This window comes from Budorcas taxicolor, chromosome 5 (genome assembly GCF_023091745.1).
Source record: "Budorcas taxicolor isolate Tak-1 chromosome 5, Takin1.1, whole genome shotgun sequence".
NCBI lineage: Eukaryota > Metazoa > Chordata > Mammalia > Artiodactyla > Bovidae > Budorcas > Budorcas taxicolor.
This window is the reverse complement of record NC_068914.1, coordinates 2,029,192-2,052,049: the sequence shown is the minus strand read 5'-3', so window position 1 is coordinate 2,052,049 and position 22,858 is coordinate 2,029,192. Positions and strand designations below refer to the sequence as shown.

The following is a 22,858-nucleotide window of genomic DNA, read 5'->3' as shown; positions in this document are numbered from 1 at the left end:
CTTTTTATGTTCAAGTGTTTCTCAGCTGTGCTTGTAACCAAAAGATACCACATTCATATAATTTTGTGACAAGATGTTTTACAAATACACAGGACAACTATATGGGTGTTACGCTTTTAATGAATGGAGGCAGATACAAAATGCATCGATGCAAAAGAATGGTTTAGATACTCAGCATAGTGATTAATGTTAATTTAGGGAGACACAGCCTGTTAAACCTCAACTACAGTTTCCTGCAACCTAAGATAATGGAGAAGCTGCTTAAGTTTTTACCCACCACCTTTTAAAGTTCTAAATGGTATCTGGAAGAACTAAAAAGTAATAGGCTCCTTTCAGCTGTGGTTAAGAACTCTAGTGAAGCTGTATGGCAGTGACACTGGGTGGGACTGTGATGTTTCCCCAAAGGGGCTTTCCAGATGACCACATCACAGACTTTAAAGGTATTTCTAATAACAGGCAAGTTGAGTGGCTTAATGGTTTAAAAGTGGAAAGCAGCTAAGACGTCTCATTTTAGAGAATTTTAAAACATGGTATAAATACCACCTCTCCTACAGAGAAACTTTTTAAAGCACGGACATAACTTTAAGGATACTAAGGAAACATTGATAGTTTTCATAAAGCTTCAATAAACACCCCAAGGCACAAGTGTTCAAAACTTCCTATTCACTAAAATGTCACTGCATTACACTTTTATCAGAGGTATAGGTATGCTATGCTTGCAGTGAGCGCACGTTTAATTTATGCCTAGTTAAAAGCACCAGGTGTCAAGTTCAGCTTCCATTTACACAGGATGCACCAATAACAGGATAGTGAACAGTTCAAGTACATTTCCAACATATTTGCTTTGTGATTAGTCAGCACTGGGGCTCTGCTGCCTGTAGTTCAGAATATTTTAGAAGAGACTAGAACTACTCTGAACATAGTCTTCAAGCAATATGGAGCCCTTCTGAAAGAGAAGTTCTTTCATAATATCATTTAGAGAAGGAAATACAGGCAGCTCTTGCAAAATCTGAATGTCTTTCAAAAGAAGAAATGTAAAATCTGGCACCTAAGCTAAAATGTTTTGTAATAAATGTCAAAAATTGCCAAGACTTTCAATATGTGTTTTGGTAAGAAAAAACCACTATATCGGCAAGGTTAATGATGTAAAATATAATAGAATATTAATTAAATAGAAAATTCACCATTAATGGAAGAAAACCCAGGATAAGGGAAGCATCCAAAGACTGCCAATCGAAAGGTAATTTTACTAGCTTTAGAATACATCAACACACTTTGATTATAGAACTATTTCATTTTCAAAACTACAGTGTTTTAATGTACTTCTAATAACCACCCAATCTAAGGAGCCACGGAGGCTTATGAGAAAGACCTACCCACTAAGATGCATTTCTAGCACAGGGGTGAATTAATACTTCTGTAAGAAAGAACCTGAATCACCTCAGCATCAACAAACCACCTTTTTCTTTTCCACAGTAATTCATAATTTGATGACTAATTTCTCTTCACTAGTTCGAAACTGGGGAGGAAAGGAACTACATCAGACCCAGAGACAATGATTTAGCAAGCCACAGTCACTCAGCTCATGGATTTGTGATAATCTGCAGAAATTTTGGTCGACTAGTACTCGATTCCTTCACATCTGTAAAAAAAAGTCCACATAAAAAGTCACTTCACTGTAAGATTAAAAGCAAATGTCTTCCCACTTTAAAGCTCTCATTTCTCAATAAGCTACTAGAAACCACACAGGCTCCAAAAATTCTGACAGCTACATCATCTGGAAAGGTTACTTTCAAGTATGTCCCAGTTATTTCATGGAGCAAGTTCAAGTGAAACATGAAGTTTCTATGATCTCTCTTTTCCCACCTCACCGAATACACAAACAAACCATTAACAGAAATACAGTTTGGTGAGCAAACTGGATTCATACGTAAGACAAGTCATAAGCAGCCAGAGCTGCAGCATTTGCACTAGCGCCATGTACCGACCTGTAGGGGAGTTCGATACAACCACTTTTCTTTATCAACTTTGAGCTGCATACAGGCAAAGAGATCGCAAACTGCTGGGAGGCCGTACCGGTCTGGGGCAAAGCTGTGCTCCTCCTGTAGGGGTGAGCTGAGTAACACTTCCTGCAACAAGACAGAGGGTGGGTTGTTCCATGACAGCTGGGAGGCGTGATGCCAACAAGTCATCTTCCAGTCTAGTGTCTATAAAGAGTGATGCGAACGCTGGGCATGCTAGTAACAGAGCAAAGTGACAACTATTTTCTCTGCCCCTAATTTTTCCATAAACTGCAATAAAATAGGCCAGATGCAGATTTGGGGCATAGAAAATACAAACTTCAGTATGAATAATCATAAATGTTCCATTCCGTTGCTAACATGGCCCCAAAATTAATACTTAAGCTGCATTTAACAGTTAAGATAGTTAAGGATCTGGTCCATTTATTTGCAACGTTTGGGATTAAGAAAATGCAAAGTTTGGGATTAAGAAAATGCAAGGTTTGGGATTAAGAAAATAAAAACCTACTGAATATACTTCAAATGGTGCTTTTTTAATGTCTTGGCTCACCTTGGCCTTCTTTCGAAGTAGCCACTTGTCCTCTCCTGAGGATAACTGGCTAAGATTTCCTGTCTTCTTTCCTGGCAAGACCCAGTCAGCTGTGTTAAAGGGACACCAGGCAGTGGCCAAGGGGCTTGTAGGCTTTTGTTTGCCAGCCCTGTCCTCAGTAAGAGGCACTTCCTTGTTGGGACATCCTTTGTGTGAGGGGGTCATGAGCCACTCTGACAAGGGAGTGTCCCTTATGACTTGGAAGGAATCAGCAATTCTAGAAGCCCTTGCCTTGGGTGCCTTAGCTTGCTCTGCTGCCTCTCTTCTGGATGGAGAGAGCCACATGTCCAGGGAATCTTTACGTTTCTCAGGTCCAGGCTTTGGTTCCACAGGCATACCATTTTTATCCTTTCCTTCTTTCTTCAGAAGCCATTTACACAGAGCTTCCTTCTCACAATTTTCATCACATACACACTCTGCAAAACTTGTACAGGGCTCATTGGCTTTGCAGACCTCCTCTACTTTATATGGGTCTTGATGGTTCTGGACAAGCCAATCCTCGATAGTCAGGCTGGGAGTGGACAAGGGTTTCTTGGCCTCCAAGTGGTCGTTGAGGCATTTCAGACTGCCCAGGTTCTCAATCTCCACACCTTTGGGCTGGTTACCCTGACAACAGGTACAGGAATCGGACTTGACAAGCCAATCATTCACATTGTAGGACTCCTGGAACACCTGGAACAAGAGCTTAAACTTCTCACTGGCGGTTTCGCAGCTGCCATTCTCGGGCTTCTCAAGCTTTTGGGATTCCTGGGGAGTTACCAGCCAGTCAGAAAGATCCATCTCATCTTGATCAAGAGGCTCTGCATCTTCAACCACTTCGATTTCCACGGAGCAAGAACTGGCAGTAGAACAGCTGTTAGACCTTTGGTAGCTTGGTTTTTCAGAAACTTCTTGTTGCTGACTCTTGTGGAGCCAGTTTTCCAAACCCTTTAGGTTGCCCCAGACTTTATTCAAGAAACTGCAGGCTCTAGCAGATGTCTACACAAAAAATACACAATATTACTTTGCTAGAATATTATGACTGCCTTGAAATTCAATGATAAGAGTTCTACTTATATTTACCACACTACAAAATGTTTCTAAGTTTAAGGGATTTCTCTGAGATATTAAAATACATAATTATATTAAAACTTAAATTTTCTGCAGCTAAAAAAAAGGCAAACTAGGAGAAAGCATTTATAGCACATCTTGTAGAAAAGAGACAAGTAGTTTCTACATGTGCATTTATGAATAAAGACCAAAATGAGTCATAATATGATTAGAGAAGTCATCAAAGTTAGCTAATAAAAATGAAAAATACTCAATCTCCTTAGTAACCTAAGAAACTCAAAAAGTAAAATTGTTCTTTTGTGTTAAATTCAGAGAAAAACTTGTAAATGACTACCACTGTTAGAGATGTTTAGGGAAGAAGGTATATAAACTGGTATGGACTTTCTGGAAACCCAAACTGACAGAATGTATTGAAAGCCTTAAAAGGTCTGCAGAACTATAGGAATGCAATTTCTAAGAATTCATTCCTAAAGAACTAATCAAGAATGCATATAAATAATTATCTCCTGGACATGCAAAAGAAATTTATTTATATTCAGAAAAACTGAAGTTTATAGCCAATCAATGAAATACTATATATACTGTGAGGGATTTTATGGAAGAAATTAAGTGACAGATATTCATGCACGTATATGTACGCATAAACGAAATGTTAAACAGTGGTAGTTTCTGCACGTGGGGTTATGAGCTTGTATTTCTTCATATAGTTTTTTCCTAAGCTTTTTCTCTACAGTGAAGAGGTTGTCACTATTGTAATAAAATGTTATCTTTAAAATATATGTTTCCCAGACTAGAACTAAAACCAAAGACATGCTGTCAGTAACTAATCCCATCTATTACATCATCTATCTCAGAACCAATAGGGGCAGCGACACACCTGGCTGTTCTCCACGGTCTGCTTCTGGTTGAGCCAGTCCTGGAGATTGGTGCTGGGCAGGTAAGGAGCCTGGTGACCAACGGCAGGTTTGTTTCCAAGGAGCCATTCACTGAGAGGGACAGCTGTGGCGCTGGATGCCGACTTCTGCTAATCACACAATACTTTGCTGCTTAACAAGGCAATGTCAAATGCAGCAGAAAGTTTGCCAGAAAAACAGGAGACCCAAGCTCTTTAATCTTGGCCCAGTGCTGACCCTGCACAAGTCAAATGATTCCCCTAAGCCTCCATTTTCACAATTACAAATCAAAGAGTACAGCTGGAAATCAGCTTCTCAACTCAAAACTTTTAGGATCCTATATTCACACTTCTCACACTGCCTTCAGAAGTAAATGATCAAGAGAAGGATCCCTAAGAGAACCAACCCAATCATAGAGCTAATGATAATTTCTTATGAACTAATTGATAATAATTACTTTCTTATAGAACACGTCTAAAACCTCTAAATTTCTGACATTCAGTCTCAAGGGAAGCATTTAACTGTATAAACTCATTTATTACCGTTCATGCCTCTTTACAAATAAATAATAGCCAAAAAAAAAAAAAAGTGATATAATCAAAACCCCAAAGAAATACAAGCCAAGTAATAACTCAGTTACCAGAAACAAAATGACATTTTACCTGCTCTGGCAATGGGATGTAGCCTCTCTTCTCCAAGAAGGACCCAATACTTGATGAGCTAGCATGAGCCATCAGGTGCTCCGGAATTTGCTGTGAGATAAACAGCAAATTAGTCGTGTTCACTAACGTGATGCTTTCAGACCAGAACAGTGAACTTGTGACCCCTAAATTCCGAAAGTACTAAGCAAAGTGTTGCAGTTCGCTAGAATGAATCTTCACACTAGATTCAGCGGCCTGTGGAGTAGTTACAGAAGCCGAGAACTCTCCATCCACCACATAACTACCTTCACAGAAGAGACCTTCACCAGAGCTGGTGGCACCACAACTACTAACAAGACCCAAATGAGACGACATTTGACTATACAGACCATTCAAGCCATAAATTTCTTAAGAAATAAGTCAAAGGTATTTAGAGGTACAAAGAGGAATTCCAGAGACAACCAACCAGTCAATAATGTATTCCAAGCACTGCCAGTGCAATCAGAACATTAAGTTTCTAAAGCTTGCCAAATTCTCAAGAAAGTCCCTTTTCATAGTGACAATGTGCTATTTTTAAGACCATGTGACAGGCCACAGACCTGAGAAGCTCACTATGCACCTTCTGAGATGAACATTTACTTACAATGGTCTTGAGAGACCCAAATGTGGTGATTGCCTGGCGCAGGGCAGTTATGTCGGCTTCAAAGAATAAAGCAGTTGAATCTTCAGGTTTGAGGGTCAGACTGCCCAATCTGGAGAAAAAAGTAAACAAAATCTGGCTATTTTAAAGAAATATCTATTTCAAATTCATCCAAAATAAAAACCAAATTATGAGTTATTTGAAGTTTGGTTGAGTAACTCAACCAAAGATAGATGACTTAACCATGTACCACCAAGTATGATATTAAATATTTAAAGCAAGATGATATTATCAAACAAACGTTAAGTTTAACACTAAGTTAAATCCAAGTCATGCAAAGAGCTATTAGATGACTTAACCATGTAACGCCAAGTAAGATATTAAATATTTAAAGCAAGATGATATTATCAAACAAACGTTAAGTTTAACACTAAGTTAAATCCAAGTCATGCAAAGAGTTACAAAGTGACTTTTTAATACACCAAAGTCAAAGGGCCAAAATCAAAACACACAAGAAGGGTCTTTACCTCTCCAGGCAAGCTGAGACTTGATTGGCTAGGTCTTTGTTTTGGGTGCACTCCAGCTGATGAATAAGACAATTGAACTGGCCCAGCAACTAGAAGAAAAATGAAATCATAGAGCCACAATGATACGAAAAGCACCAAGTGTATCCAAGCTAACAAACAGCAAACAGCACTTGAGATTAGGTTTTTATCTGATCTGTATTAGTGCTTCATGACAGGAAAGACAGTCTCTGGAGACCAGAAGCCGTCTTATGGCCTTGCAGTCGTCTTACCCAGTAGAGCTGTTGGGCCTGCTGCTGAAGCGTCTCCTCTTTAAGCTGATAGATGAGGTCTACCTGTTCATACAGCCACACCTCACGGCTTCGAAGGCATTCCAGGTGGCGACTTATGCAGCTGTGAATCTGGGCTTTGACCTAGGAAACATAAATATGTTAGCTTCACCAAACAGTGTTTCCCACAGAATGGTAAGGTTCCTAAGTTTCTGGGGGTCACAAATCCTCTGATTATCCAATGATGACATGTATGGAGTATCTCCCCAGAAAAATGCATGCACTGAAAATTTTGCCTATAATTTCAGGGTTGAGTGTCCCAAAGCCCACCCATGGAAGAATCAAAGCCCCGTGGACCCAGTTTAAGATTTTCAGTCATAAAAGCATCTTTAAGCTCTAAAACCCTCAATACTCCTCCTTCTAAGAGGATAAGGTTTATTTTGGGTGTCCTAAAGGAGTCAAAAGAAAATACAAGGATATGTCATGTAATACTGATTCCCCTATGTTTTCCACATAATTTGAAAACCTATAGTTTTACAAAATCATCAGTGGAATAAGACAAGAATGTAACTAGCTAGCCCTTATCCCTTTTCTCACCCTATGAATAAGGAACACATTTACAGCAGGCCAGTTTAGTGACGAGGTGAACCACTACGTGCCAACAGCCAGAGGACTGTAAGGGCAGACAGTTTACGTAAAATTATTCGCTAAATGTTTCTGGAAGTATCAACAGTGATGCAAAAGAGAGATAAATATAAAAATCCTATGGAAGAAAATCTTAATGGCTATAAATTATCCATGAGAATCCACATAAGGAACTGTATTTCAAAACACCTTTTTCTGTATAGTAAAATAGTATTTCAGTCATGTAATACTTGGTCTACCAATTCACCAACAGAATGCTGTTAGGCCAACAGAAGGAACGGATTTCATCTTGGCCTGCTCTTAACAACTAACTCATTTACAGAATCAGGCCATGCCAATACCAAATTAAAAGATAGTAGGGGATGTGGAAATGCCATCCTTTGTGCGTCAGGAACACAACTGGCCAGTTCAATGAGCTGAGCTCACTCCTTTCGCTACTTTTTAGTAGATGGCAGTGCTTGGCACAGCCACCACACAGAGAAGCTAGCCGAAATGCAGGCTAAAGTGGATTCTGTAAGGTGGTACAAGAATTTCTAGATTCTTCTAACATCTGCTCCATTTTCCCTTTGGAATCAAAGGCACCAACATTTCAGGCAGATGATGCAAGGTATGGGATAAAACCTTTTTGGTTTGGAGAAGCCAATCCCTTGGCTATGCTCTAACTAGACCTGTGCTAAGAGTTCAGACAAGGGGAAAGAAAAGCACACGCCACACCTCTCGCAAGTTATCTTTAATCTGCTGCTCAGCCCGGAGAACTCCACCAATAGCAAGCTCCAAGTCCCTTCGTGCATCACAACACCTCAAAAGGGGTTCTCTGTTAGCGGGGCAGCCACTCTGGTCCTGTGAGCCACTCATTCTGCACCTTGTTCCTTTAAAAGAAAAAAAAAAAAATCCAATTTGCACTATAATTACAACCAAACACCTTGCAATCATTCCCCCAAATGATTATCCAACCAACTCCCAGTTACTATTCATGACTACTTAACATTACTTCCAACACAGGACCTGGCACACAGCATCCCCTTAATAAATATAACTTGTCTATCCGCCGCACCCACCCCACCCCCAGCGCTACTGTTGTCCTGCCCTATCTATCCTGGATAAATCTAAAATCAGAGATGGTTTCTAAATACTGAGAAAAAGGAGGCCGTGATCACAGTAGCCCAGCATGGATTCACTAACCCCTGTGAATCCGTGGGCTTAGATGGATCCCAAGTAATTTTTTTTACTTAGAATCCAAAGTCACTTCCTTCTTGGGTAGTTTTACTAAACTGACCCGTCCAGGCAACGCTGTAGACATATTTGGACAACAGTAAGACCCGTGACAAGGCTGTATACTACCTTTGTGGACAAAGTAAACACAGGCCAAACAGGACAACTAAACTGAATCATAAAATTATGTTTTACAAAGTACTCAAAGGATAATGGATTAAAACCAGTATGCTAAATTTTTAGAGGTATGCCCCTGTTTTCCCCGATTACTCAACAGTTTTCTCTAATTGCCGGGATGAAAACACAGAAGAGATTAAAGCTGGAGATAACAGGGGCTGTGACAAGAACAGATTTCAAGACACTCTCTACAGAGCTGTTAAATCTTGTAAAACAAAATGCAGCTTTTGTTTTTACTTGAATGGGGGAGGACAAAATGGAAAACAGTGTTTTTCAAAAATGGAGATTTAAATTTATTTTTTATTGAAGGACAATTGCTTTACAGAATTTTTTCTGTCAAACTTCAACATTAATCAGCCACAGGTATACATATAACCCCTCCCTTTTGAAGCTCCCTCCCATCTCCCTCCTCATCCCACCCCTCTAGGTTGATACAGAGCCCCTGTTTGAGTTCCCTGAGCCACACAGCAAATTCAAATTCCCGTTGGCCATCTATTTTACATATGGTGATGTGACTTTCCCTGTTACTCTTCCCATCCATCTCACCCTCTCCTCCCCTCTCCTCATGTCCACAGATGTAATCTCTATGTCTGTTTCTCCACGGCTGCCCTGTAAATAAATTCTTCAGAACCGTTTTTCTAGATTTCCATATGTATGCATTAGGATACAGTATTTATAAAAGAATGGGGATTTTTAATTGAAAGCAAGCTTTATATGAGTTAGCAGTACACTGGATCTCAAGGAAAAAATTACTTACTATACGACTACATTTACCGAAAGCCTAACATTCACCACAGGACTAATCTGTTCCACATTTATTAGACTATTTTTGAAATTTCCCTCTGAATAACAAACTTCAGAAACAGGCATTTAGGAAAAAAAGAAAAAGAAAGGGGCCTCAAAACCATGAAAAAGTTCTCAAGGAAGAGAGGCTGTTTAGTCTAGGTAAGAGAAGTTTCTGGGACAACAAGATTACTATTCTGGAATATTTGGAGACCTGTCAAATAGAATTAGACTTGTTCAGAATGACCCAAAAGGAGTAGAGAAGGATTAATTGCAGATATCTGAGGCAACATATAAAAGAAATTTCCTAACAATCCTGAAGGAAAAAGACCTTTGCAGAGAAGCCAGCCAGCTTTCAGGGGAACAGCAGTCTACCCAGTGCTGCTGCTGCTGCTGCTGCTAAGTCGCTTCAGTCGTGTCCGACTCTGTGCAACCCCACAGAAGGCAGCCCACCAGGCTCCCCCGTCCCTGGGATTCTCCAGGCAAGAACACTGGAGTGGGTTGCCATCTCCTTCTCCAATGCATAAAGTGAAAAGTCAATGTGAAGTCGCTCAGTCGTGTCTGACTCTCAGCGACCTCATGGACTGCAGCCTACCAGGCTCCTCCGTCCATGGGATTTTCCAGGCAAGAGGACTGGAGTGGGGTGCCATCACCTTCTCCGAGTCCTGCAAACGGCTGACAATTCACGTGAGACGCAAGGAACTTGGCCTACGCTGCATCTTCAGGCTGAAGTTTAGGGCCAGGTGGCTAACTCGCTAGAATCGAAGAAAAGCCAAATGCAGTGAGATTCCCCCCCTCAGAGACAAGGCAACAGGAGCAAGAAATGCAGTGGAATTACTCCTGACCACGAGCTGGATTCACTAAGAACAGCAGAAAGATTCAGGAAATTTTCTAACTTCCCCCTGCTATTTTGTTGCCACAGTCTGGTTCCCTATAGTCATCTCTGAAAAAGGAAGGGCTTCATTAACTGGACTCGACAGGAATCCCCTTGGAGATTTTTTTACCCCTTAAAACATGACTTTGCTACCTTCATTTTCACTGTAAGCTGCCCTGTTTAAACACACCCCTTAGTGTACACTCAGAGCACACAGTAGGAACCTGCAAAACGTGGGTAAAATGCTGGCTCATAGTCGGAGAGCAGAACGTCACCTCATCACAAGTTGCTTCACTTTGCACGTAAGTTACACGAAAGCATGTTCAGCTTTCAAATATATTAAACAACTTTCACCTGTGCCTCACTTCCCACTCTTAGTTCCTCACCATTTGTGTGGGATGCCACAATGCCTGGCGCAGTGTACATTTTAAGCAATAACATTAAATTAAACAGTGTTAAAAAACTCCATAGCTCTAGACCATGTGGGAAACAAATTCAAATGCATACAATGTAGAAAAGTAGGTCTTCTCAAAGCAATCACAAATACTGCACTCTGCCTACCAAGAACAGAATATAGCAGAAACACACAAATTGGACCCTTATTAGCTATGGATACAAATTAGGATGCGATTTCAAAGTTACAAAACTGATTCTTCGCCACATATTTACCCATCTTGTTTTCAAAATAAAAGGAGCCTTATCCTTCAGAACAGTCACCTGGTTAGAGTAAGGGTCTTTAAGAACCTGCTTCATCCTCTTACACCCAGCCCAGGGACATGTGTCCCTCTGCTGCCCTTGGCTCTGACCCTGCTCCTTCCTGCGGCGCAGTCACGGGGTGGTCAGCTGCCGTAGCCTAGATCCCGAGGAAGAAGCTGTGTATGTCTGTCTTCTTGTTCTGCAGTGAGGAGGAAACCCTCGGAGCTGAACTCAAGGACTCTACCCCACAGGTGAATTCTAACCACAGTAAAGTGAAGCCAGTCCTGAACTGCCACATTCAGAGACACTTGTTTGAGTTATCTAAGTCCATACCAGTCAATTTCAACAATTTGTTTGTTTCAGGTTGGAGAGCCACTGTAGCGAGTGTGATGTTGAAGAGATTACTCTAAGGCCTGAGAAACCAGAATTCCAGTTGCATCTGCAACCTTGAGACCCATGAGCTAGATACTTAACTTCTCTGGGCCACAATTTCCTCTAGAAAAACGGAGACAACAGTAGCTTTTAATACAAAGTGCTGCAATAACGATAAACAGATAATATCTGCCTACAGGCACTTAACCCAAGCCCTGCACACTGCACTTTTTAACGTTTGGTTGCTTCTGTAATTAGGTTTAGCTGAGTTATAGGGACCTTCGGAATCTCTACCTTTGGACTATAGAAAGAAGCACAGAAACTAGAAAAGGCTCTGAAGTGACAAAGCTCTGACTCAGAATCAATTAGCCATCAATTAATGCTATGACCTTGAATTGTCTGCCCTTTTTGAACCTAATGTTCTAATTAACAAGTGAAGAAAACAAGATCTACCTCAGAGACTTGGTGGCCAGGGTGTGGTACTTGTATAGCTCTCTATCTTCTCTCTCACTATATAACAGAGCAAACCCTCTAATATATTAATATACTAAGTATACACACACTTTTCTGCCCTACTACCTTCAAAAGAGGATTGACTTAAAAAAAAAAAGTATTGCCTTAAATGTGTGGGGTGTTTTTGTTTGAGACAAGTTAAAAGTTTAAGTGCTTTCTAAAGTTTCCCTTCCCCTAGGATTTCTGTTCAAGGTTTTGGGGGAGGAAAGAGATCAAGCAAGAAATACACACATTCCTCACATAAATAAAGCTCCTGGAAAAACATACTTTCCTCAAAGCAGGTTCTGCCCACTCGGGCAGCCCACTAGGCCCTCCTCCTGCCGGAGAGCCCCCACCCCCACCCCACCCCTTTCCCCTCAAGCGCCTCCCCGGCGGCTCAGCTGGTTAAGAGTCTGCGACGTGGGAGACCTGGGCTGGATCCCTGGGTTGGGAAGAGCCCCTGAAGAAGGGAAAGGCTACCCACTCCAGTGTTCTGGCCTGGAGAATTCCACGGACTGTATAGAGTGGAATGACTCTATGACTCGCAAAAAGTCAGACACGACTGAGCAACTTTCATTTTCTTTCCTCAAAGAAGAGTTCCACAAACTGTATGTGCCATATTTGCACAACTCTGCACAAATCTAGTCATGAAATCCAAAGGACAGGCAACAATAATGGAGCAACTAAACCGCAAATGAAGCTAAGTCCTTGTCATATGGTTTAACCATAAAATTTCCAAAGAGCTATAACCCTCTTGTGACCAACACTAACCACAATTGAAAGTCAGAAAAATCTTGGGCATCTCTGTGATGGACTGCTCTCATTACACTGATGATGCCACAAAGACCCAGAGAGCTTAAGTGACCCATCTGCAGGGCCACCACAGCCGCAACGTGGAGAGTCGGGTTCAGAGCCAGAGCTCCTAGGGTCAAGGCCTGGGTTCTCTCCTGGCCAGTTTGTTCTTCCTTTACTGCATCACCCATATATTCTTTTTATTTGCCAACAGGAGGTTAAAGTCAACATTCCAACGCGTTACTCCTGGAACAACTTCCATTAAGAATCTCAGTCCATTCATAATCCTCAAAAAAAACAATTTTTCATAGCCTTCTTCCGTAGATAATGCTAACAAAAATAAACATGTCATGACAGGCTCAGAATAACCAAAACACTTCCAAGCACGAAAGACAGGAGCAAGAGCCCTGGGCTCTGACCTCACATCTCACAACCACTCTGCATCCTCTGTCCAAACGACGGCTTGTATCATTTCTAACTGCACCTTCCAGGTCTCGCTGTTTGACTCCTTCCCAAATTGCTCTCCTCTCCAAAACAGATGTCCATTTTTCATTTATATTCCTAGCATCTAAATCACTGCTAAAAGACCCATAAGGTACTTATTATCTTCTATGAATTACTAAATTAGAATACTGATGGTCCATTTGGTTATCTCTGATGAGACAGCACATATCCGAATGTTTGTACAAATTTTCAAGAAAAAAATGACACTAATAGTCCACATGCAATTTTACCCTGACACATTCCTTAATGGGTTTTTTCTTCTGTCAGCTTTTAAAACTAAAGGTTTTTTCAATATGACAAATCATTAACTCAAAGGTTATATATTACGTATCTCATCCTAGCCCACAGTTTCTGAAATTCAGGATGATTCTGTTAATTTTTTAAAGCATGTAAGCAAAGGTTAACGCCTGAAGAAACGCACAAAATAAGGGATAATAAATGCACGACAGCACATTGTAGGCTCGCTTAACACTTGAGGCCGTACTGCGTTCAGGTCCACCTTTATACATGTAACTATAAGCAGCCAATCCCTGCACATCAACTTTCCCAAGCAGTGACTGAGAACGAACCACAATATTAGCCATCACCCTCTAATGCCAAGTGCGGCATTTCTAGTTCAGAAGCAACAGTGACACACGCGCCTCTCCAGGCTCCCCAACACTTTCTAGGAGCACAGCTGCCCGAAGAAGCCTGCGTCTGGTCCTCCCGGGAAGCCACGGCCGCGAGTCCACTCTGTTTCAGAGCAGGTACCGGTACCGCAGAGTACGCATGCGCGCAGCAGGGCCCATGCCCAGCCCGCCCAGGGGAGCCCTTCCGGAGGGCTCCCGCCGCGGCCCTGGGCTGCCGGCCATACCTCCTCCCCAGCGAGGCCCCGGCGCGCGAGCTGCCCAGCAAGCAGGACACTGCTTTACCGGGACGGGGTGAGACAGGGCCCCGGGCCCGCAGCCAGCGCCCCGCCCCGCCAGCGCGTGCGGCCGCGCCCCGCGGGCGGGAGCGCGCACGTCGGCCGCGGGGCGGGGCCGGAGGCTCCGCCCACCCGGGAGGCCCCCAGGTGCCCCCGCGGCCCGAGGACCCCCACGCCCTCCCCGTCTCCCTCAAGACTCCCGGTTCCGAGCCGCGTGGGCGCCGCCGCCACTGGCCACTCCGGGCGAAGCCAGCCCGCAGAGCCTCGAGGGACACCAGGGGCTCCTCTCCAGCCTTTCCGCGGCCCACCTGCTCCTGCGTCTAGCCTCTGTGTCCACCCTCATCCACACCCCAAAGCGTCAGGACGTCTTTAAGGATTTTGCTGCTAATCACGACAAAGAAATACCAAACGCGGGTCAGTAAGGTTTCCGAAGTTGTCGGAGTTCCTGGCAGTAGCTCGTGACTCCCCCTGAGATCGCCGCCGCCGGCCTAGCTGAGGCTCAGGTCTCGGCTTCTGCTTCAGGCTCTGCCGTTTCCTCACATCTGTGACACTCCTCTACCTGTGCCCCGGTGTCCCTCTGACTCTCAAACACACTCCCACATGGCCTCAGCCCAGTTACGCACTTAATGCTCATGGATGCTTTTCATTCAACAGACTGAGTGAGCACCAGCCAGATGCCAAGCTCTATTCTAGGTGCTGGCATACAGTAGTGAAATAAAAGCCCTACCTGGAGAGGCAGTAACACGGAGTAGTTACCAGAATGAACTCTGGAGCTGCACCATTTGGGTGCAAAACCTGGCTCTGTCATTGAGATGCTCTGTAACCTTAGGCAAGTCACTTAACCAATCTACGCCTCAGTTTCCCCATCTGTAAAATGAGGACGATAATAATGGGTCAACTCAATGAGAATTATATGAATTGGTATATAAAAAATGTTTAGGACAGTACCTGGCCCCCATAAGTACTTCCTGCCTGATGATTGTCATGCTCATGGTACTCTAGTTTGATGCCATTTTCCCTGAAAATAATCCTTATAGCCTGCATATCCAATCAGGCCAAAGACAAAATTCCATACAACCTTGTCACACCTTTTAAATCAATTTTTTTTGTGAAATACTAATTCTCATCAGGCTGTATAACTTATATGCAGGGTATATCATGCAAAATGCCAGGCTGGATGAAGCACAAGCTGGAATCAAGACTGCCAGGAGAAATATCAAGACCTCAGATATTCAGATGACACCACCCTTATGGCAGAAAGTAGAGAGGAACTAAAGAGCCTCTTGATGAAAGTGAAAGAGGAGTGAAGAAGCTGGCTTAAAACTCAACATTCAAAAAACTAAGATCATGGCATCCGGTCCCATCATTTCATGGTAAATAGATGGGGAAACAATGGAAACAGAGATAGACTTTTATTTTCTTGGGCTCCAAAATCACTGCAGATGGTGACTGCAGCCATGAAATTAAAAGACGCTTACTCCTTGGAAGAAAAGCTATGACCAACCTAGACAGCATACTAAAAAGCTGACATATTAGTTTGTCAACAAAGGTCCGTCTAGTCAAAGCTATGGTTTTTCCAATAGTCACATATGGATGTGAGAGTTGGACTGTGAAGAAAGCTGAGCGCTGAAGAATTGATGCTTTTGAACTGTGGTGCTGAAGAAGACTCCCGAGAGTCCTTTGGACTGCGAGGAGATCCAACCAGTCCAAAAGGAAATCAGTGCTGAATATTCACTGGAAGGACTGATGCTGAAGCTGAAACTCCAATACTTTGGCCACCTGATGTGAAGAACTAACTCTTGGAAAAGACCCTGATGCTGGGAAAGGTTGAAGGCAGGAGGAGAAGGGGGTGACAGAGGATGAGATGGTTGGATGGCATCACCGACTCGATGGACATGAGTCTGAGCAAGCTCCAGGAGTTGGTGATGGACAGGGAAGCCTGGTGTGCTGCAGTCCCTGGGGTCGCAAAGAGTCGGACACGACTGAGCGACTGAACTGACTGACTCATCTATGCATCTGAAGCTACTTTCATGACAGTTAAGAGCAGAGTGAAACCACTTGACAAAAAGCAGAGGCCAGTGAACACGGAAACCTAGAAACCTCAGTTAAGCGTCCCTCAGATTCCAGACGGACACAATCTATGGACGTGCCTGCTTCATCTGCGAGGCACAGTTTCTGGGGTCCCATGTCAGTCATTCACTACGAAAATTAGTGAGAAAACAATTTCTGTCTTAATTCAAAATATCTTCATTGGGTAGCATATTTTGTGAAGATATAAATAAAGCTAGACATACCTCTGAATGATGAAAGTTAAAATTTGATAGCCCTTTGTACTTTAAGTCAGTGGCTAGAAAGAAGCAATTCTCCGTATTTTACAGCAACTCTGTAAAAATATGACTAATGTCAAGAACTTTCATCTCTCTTATATGCCCCTAAAAATAGTTACAATATGAATACAACAGGGAATTTGCTGACCACCACCTACATAACCAGTGGTCTCTATGCCCTCTCTACCAGATCCTGACCCATGCCTGCTCTCCTTCACTTGAACTGAGCTACACAGTCACTGAGAGTCAGTGCTGTTCTATTTATGGCAGCTTTAATTGTTACTATAACGAAGTGACTAAAGACTGTACAAACATAAAGACCGGAGGGAGAAAAAACTCATAAAAATCTAAACAAATTCTGCATTCAGACATTGCAGGGAGCTTTTCACTCCCTTAAGCTTTGTTATTTGCCCTTGCATATTTATGAAATATTTAGGTTCTAAAGGGGAAAAAGTCATGAGACATTTTACCTCTCTTCTGTTTCAAGACTTCCTCACTGTCTCCCGACAAGAGAACCGTCTATTTCCTAGCAGATTAGCAGATCATCTCATTTAGAGCATAAACTGCAACTGCCAATGGCTCCCCACCTGCCTACAGGCTAAAGTCCAAATTTCTCTAATAAAGCTCGGAGTCTTCGGACTTCAGCCTGACTCTCTTGCTATCTCCCCAGAGCAGCCCCCACCCCGTGATCTTCTGGACAGCAGTTTCTCACGCGTAGACCTGGCCGGTTCCTCGCGTCCAGTCTGGCTCTCCCAGCTCTCTCTGCCAGCAATGCCAGACCTCTCCCTTCTCCCTACCTGTCTGCTTTTCTGACTATACTTAAATCAGAAAAGCATAGTCACCACTATTAAACCTTTTCTAACCAAGCATCCCATTTCTCAATAGTTTTAACCTGTAGAGGCTTCCCTGGTGGCTCAGATGGTAAAGAATCTGCCTGCAATGCAGGAGACCCAGGTTCAATCTCTGGGTTGGGAAGATCCCCTGGAGAAGGGAATGGCAACCCGCTGCAGTATTCCTGCCTGGAGAATTCCATGGACAGGGGAGGAGGGAATGGCAGCCCGCTCTAGTACTCCTGCCTGGAGAATCCCATGGACAGAGGAGTCCATGGGGTCGCAGAGTCAGGCACGAGTGAGTGACTAACATACACACAGAGTTAGCTGCTGCCTCCTCTGGGCCGGGTGTAATGCGAGTAAGTTGCCACTCTGACACCTCTAACACACACCCTTGGCTGCATGTCTGCCTCCTTAGTCTGAGGTCCTGAGAGCAGGGCCAGGCATTGTTGGCCTGGCGTCAGCATCACGGCACTACCAAGCCCCCTTCACATTCCCTGTGCTCTCGGAGCTGACCTAGAGAATGGTGTCCCTGGAGCTGTGCAGTGCTTCAACCCTCAACTCAACAGAGGCTCCATACTTATTTGATAAATGGAGGGATGACTATATGAGAAACGAATGCTCAATTTCAGACCAGCCAGGGGAAGTGTGGTAAAGTTCTGCTTTAAACAGAAGCAGTCAACTTGATGTCCCATTCAGAAAGGTTTTTCAGAACTGGAGATGTTTCTACCACAACTGTTACTTTCTGTTTGCTTTCAAACAAGACAAAACTAGCAAGGATACTGCTACTGAAACTATGATTTCAGGCTAGGCTCTGATGTAAAGTGCCTTTCCCAATGCCAGAACCATCAAAGCCCAACTATGCAGATTCACAAGCACTAGCTGATGTATGAGTTAAAGGGGAAGCAGTAACTGCGCTTACAGCCATCTCTGGGTTTTTTCCCTCTGATTTTACAGAAATTCCACCCACATCACAGAGGTTTGGTAAGCTTTCAGAACTAGGGCTGTACTCTATCTTCAACTTGAAACTTCTTGCCATAATATAGGAAAAGATGTTATTTATCTATCATCACAGGAATAATTTATCCCTAATTTTATATGGTAAATATCTTGTGGTTTTCCTGACAGAGACAAGCAAATGATAAAATACTTTCCCTCCTCTGAAGCCTAGAGGTCTAGAAATAATGCCAAACTAAAACTCAAAATATACCCAAGATCATTTTATCAAATCTGTAATTGTTCAAGCATTAAAAGACTTAACTTCCTGTCTATGACCAACTGACAAGAAAAAACTTTTTAACCTATTTTGCCAGTCACCCACTCCTTCACTGAACCAAACTGTCATGTTTCTAGAGGACTCAAGACAATGCTAGCTAAAAGGAATATTTAGCCCCAAACATACCCTCAGCCTCAAAACAGATTATCTTGATTTCATCGCATAATCAAGCCAAGTACAATCAGGGGTGACAAGAGAATCAGGGAGAATGTCAGAGAGTCTAATCAGGGAGACTAAGAGAGTCTGAATGAAGCATTCATGCAGAAGTTTGTTGTTGTTGTTGTTTTAAAGGGACCCTCAAGATAACCTTTTGTTGACCTGCCAGTGAATCTACCTAATTCAAAGAGTAAGGATGACATGCCAGGATTCCAGGTAATGGTAGACTAGGGGGGAAGTTCACAAATTGACCGTAATGTCAGGATTTAGCAAGCAAAGAAGACAAGCTGAGAAGGACCATATGGCTGCTCCTCTAACTGACAAGGATAGAAACACTACTAAAACAATCCACCAGAGCAGAAGCGGTCAACCTGGCCCCCTTATCAGCTCAGGCCATCTGCACTGCTTGCCTCCTCTATGTGCAACAATGTGTTTACACATACCTATGTTGAAAACAAAAGCCAACATAAAAACTGATAGCAAAATTTTAAGAGGGCCAAAGTGTGGCAAAAAGACTAATAAAACTGCCACAGCAATCTATGGTTCCTTCATGAAACTGAACTTAATCCCGCACTTACATACTGGTTTGTCCCTTTTAACAATCACTTAAGACTTGCAAGCTAACTAGTACATATACAGAGACCCTGAATTCCCTGATTTCAGTAACACTCAGAAAATGCTCTCTGGTCTAGCAACACATGCCACTGTGTATCCTTCACAGAAATGCGTCTTGATTCTCTGAGACTGGGCATACTGTTTTGGAAAGAGTCAAAGATTAATACATGTAATCATTAATATGTGTATGGTATACATGTATTGTAATACATTATTATAAAGTAATATTATAATATATAATATTATAAAGTACATTCACACATGTAACTAATATATGATACAGCATTTAGAATAGTTTTGATCACTTCTGATAAGAGAATGAGTATGCTAATACAGGAAGACTTTTTTTGTAGTTTTTCATCAATTACATAAGTCACCCTCATCTGTCTCCAGGATTCCTGCAGAAACCTCATTACTGCTGCCCACTTCTCCCCTCCTCGGAGCCCACTCAGCCCTGCCACAATGGCCTCTTTGCTGCTCCTCCGGCATACCAGGAATGCCTCAGGGCACTTGCATTTTCCTCCAGATTTCTGTGCCTGCTCCTCTCCCTAGTGTCATCTTCCTTATTATCCTATATAAAATAAGTCTTCCTTCCACACACTTCCCCTTAACATGTTCTAACATTATCTCCATAGTATGTGTCACAATCTGGCACGGAGAAGCCATTTGTTTTCTGATCCCACTTGAGAAAGCACACTAGAAGGAACGCACACTGTGTACATTCCGCACAGACAGAGGCTGTCTCTCTGTTCACTGTTACAGAGGTGCTCAGTAAGTAGTTGCTGGAGGAATGGATTCGGTAAGTATTTAATATATCTATGAAGCAAGACTTTCTTTTTTTAACACATCATCTCATTTAGTCCTCACAAAACTTTAAGGTACCTACATATTACAAATACACTTTTTAAAACAGGGAAACTACGGCTTGACAAGGTCAGATGTATTACCTACAGTCACAGGCTTCCAAGTAAAAGAACCAAGATTTAATCCAAGATCTGAGCCTGTGTTCTCTAACCACACAATGGATGGTGAACGGACCATTTAAGTGTTAAGACTGCACTGTTATTTTCTTACTCATTCTACAAAGATTTACTGTCTACACTGACACATACTGTGATAGTCCCTAGGGACACAATGGTAAACTTGGCATCTAGGGGAAAATTTGTGACACTGAGTCACCAAAAACTGAGAAGATAAGAAAACTTTGAAACCAGAGACCGAGATTTAGAAGTGCAGCAGTCACCGCAATGACTGCTCTGAATGCCTTCAAGTATGCTAAGACTTACTCTGGGAGGGAAATTATCATAAAATTCTAGCAAGAAGCTAGTGGGGGAGGAATCTGTATCAGAATCACCTATACAGTTTTATGAAACCCCTACAGAGGCTCCTGAGATTCTGGCACAGCTAAACTGACTTTAAGTAAAATGGCGGTGGGGAAGGGAGTCCGATCTACTTCTTAAAATAAGATATCTCCTCCCTCTTTGAGAATCACATCTTCCTTTCCCTACGTGGCTCCCCATGCTTCTCCACTTTTAAAATACCTATTTGCCCAAAATAAGGTAATTGGAGAAGTGAATTTTAACACAAACACATCATAAAACTTGAGGATTCTCCCTAGGAACCCAAGAACAACAGAAAAGGAGGGAAAAATAAAGTGCAAGATATGTTACCCTGCTAGACTTTACCTATGTCATCTCACTGAACAAATCTGCAAACTAGCAGACCTTCAAAGAGCAAAACAAGTGACCTGCCTCAAGGTCCATGCACCCACTCCCAACTCCACTGCAGCATTTGAGTGAGTCTTCCTCAAAGACTCCGAAAACGTCACACTAGTACCCCCGTGCAGAGATGAGTCAACTATGATGAACTGCCCCATCCCCATCCAGAAGTAACTCAACAGTCCCTACAACTAGGCGTCCATATTACCAAGCGGGTAGGGGCAACAGTTATGGCACAATGAGCCTCAGCCTGATTAGAAATCAACACAGAACAGTACGGTGAGAAGCCTCTGCCTCTGGGGTCAAGTGTCACTCTCTGCCTTCTGCCATTCTTGATCTCACCATCCCCTGTCATACCACGTGGCACTTAAGCCTATTCACTCGATTATTGTTCCTGCCCCGATTATTTAGTTCCATGAAAATAAGGACTGTGCCCATATTTTTTTCCAGTGTCATATCCTCAACACCCTGAACATACAGGTGCTAAATTAAACAACTGTTGGTGGAGTGAAGCAATGGGCTAAGCGGCCTCGCTCTTCTCATGTGTAAAAAGGAGATAAGGGAGCTACCTCTCAGGATTCTGGAGAGAATTACAAGCTCTTTACCGTAAGTCACGGTGGGTTGGCGGGTAGACGGCCGAAAAAAATTGCAATCTGTCTGTTTCCACCCAACAGGCTAGGAATGTATTTACTCTGGGGCCGTTCGGGAAAACAGGCCCCTCCTCGCTCCAAGAGACTTCGGCCAGAGCGAGCAAAAGCGTGGAGCTGTCACCCCCGGGGCTGGGGGCAAGGCGGAAGGGCAGCCTGGCGTTGGTGGTTCCCGGGCCAAGTGCGTCCAAGGACGAAGGAGGGCAGGCTGGGCAGGAAGAAAGAGGTGACCGCTGAGGCCGAGAGTCGCGGGCCGGAGAGAGGAGGGCAAGCCCAGGCCGGCGGGCAGGGAGAAGGTCGCGCGCCGGGCAGGCAAGTCGAGGGGGAGGCTGGCCTCCAAAAGCAGGCCCAGACAAGCCCGGGCCGGCCCGAGAAACGGCCCCGACGCCCCAGGGCCTCCCGCGGCGTGAGAGCGGAAGGAGGCACGCCCGGCCCGCTGGCCGCTCCGGTTCTTACCACCGCCGAGGGTCGCTCTGGGCGTTCAGAAGAGACCTTCACCGAGCCGCCGCCGGCCAGACGCCCGCCGAGGGCCCAGAGGTACAGTTCCCGCGAGAACGCAACCTTCCTCCCACGCCTCACACCACGCGTTTGACAGTCTCGCGAGATCTCAAGTCGGGGCCAGCCCAAGGCTCTCGCCTGCCCCCCAGAGGGTGCAGAGTGCAGGTGCACAAGTCTTCCTGCTCCCCAGACCAGAGTCTTTTTGCCAGCTTAATGCTGCTGCTACTGAGTCGCTCCAGTCGGGTCCGACTCTGCGCGATCCCATAGACGGCAGCCCCCCAGGCTCCCCTGTCCCTGGGATTCTCCAGGCAAGAACACTGGAGTGGGTTGCCTTTTCCTTCTCCAATGCGCGAAAGTGAAAAGTGAAAGTGAAGTCGCTTAGTCGTGTCCAGCTCTTTGCGACCCCATGGGCTGCAGCCCACCAGGCTCCTCTGCCCATGGGATTTTCCAGGCAAGAGTGCTGGAGTGGGGTGCCATTGCCTTCTCCTCACTATCTGACTGCAAAGCATTCGTCTGCTTGTACCATATCACACACCACACAATTTTCTACACTCCGCATTCCACCACTCTGTTCGCACCACCACCACACACCTCCCCTCACAATTTGACATTATCCACATTGGAATTTTATTTATTACCAGATGTTAAAATAGGATCTTTGTCTTAGTTTTGAAGAAGTCCCTAATACTATTAATAGCTGCTAACCTGCTCCT

The 22,858-nt window shown here is 43.7% G+C and overlaps 1 protein-coding gene across 3 annotated transcripts; it reads right to left on the bottom strand.

Moving 5' to 3' along the window:
• Nucleotides 1-102: 102 nt before the first annotated feature.
• NCOA4 (nuclear receptor coactivator 4) lies at nt 103-22,226 on the bottom strand. Of its 3 annotated transcripts, none has more exons than XM_052639450.1 (10): nt 22,104-22,226; nt 7,987-8,141; nt 6,631-6,771; nt 6,362-6,450; nt 5,838-5,946; nt 5,216-5,305; nt 4,538-4,684; nt 2,572-3,588; nt 1,989-2,129; nt 103-1,642 (listed from the first exon to the last, which is right to left on the bottom strand). In XM_052639450.1, exons 2-10 carry the CDS (start codon nt 8,125-8,127, stop codon nt 1,637-1,639), a joined length of 1,881 nt encoding a protein of 626 aa, XP_052495410.1. In that variant the 5' UTR covers nt 8,128-8,141; nt 22,104-22,226; the 3' UTR covers nt 103-1,636. The 3 variants fall into 3 exon arrangements, with proteins under 3 accessions (XP_052495410.1, XP_052495412.1, XP_052495411.1); XM_052639452.1 differs by having other exon boundaries at nt 4,538-4,681; XM_052639451.1 differs by lacking the exon at nt 22,104-22,226 and adding an exon at nt 21,606-22,007.
• Between the last annotated feature and the right edge of the window lie 632 nt (nt 22,227-22,858).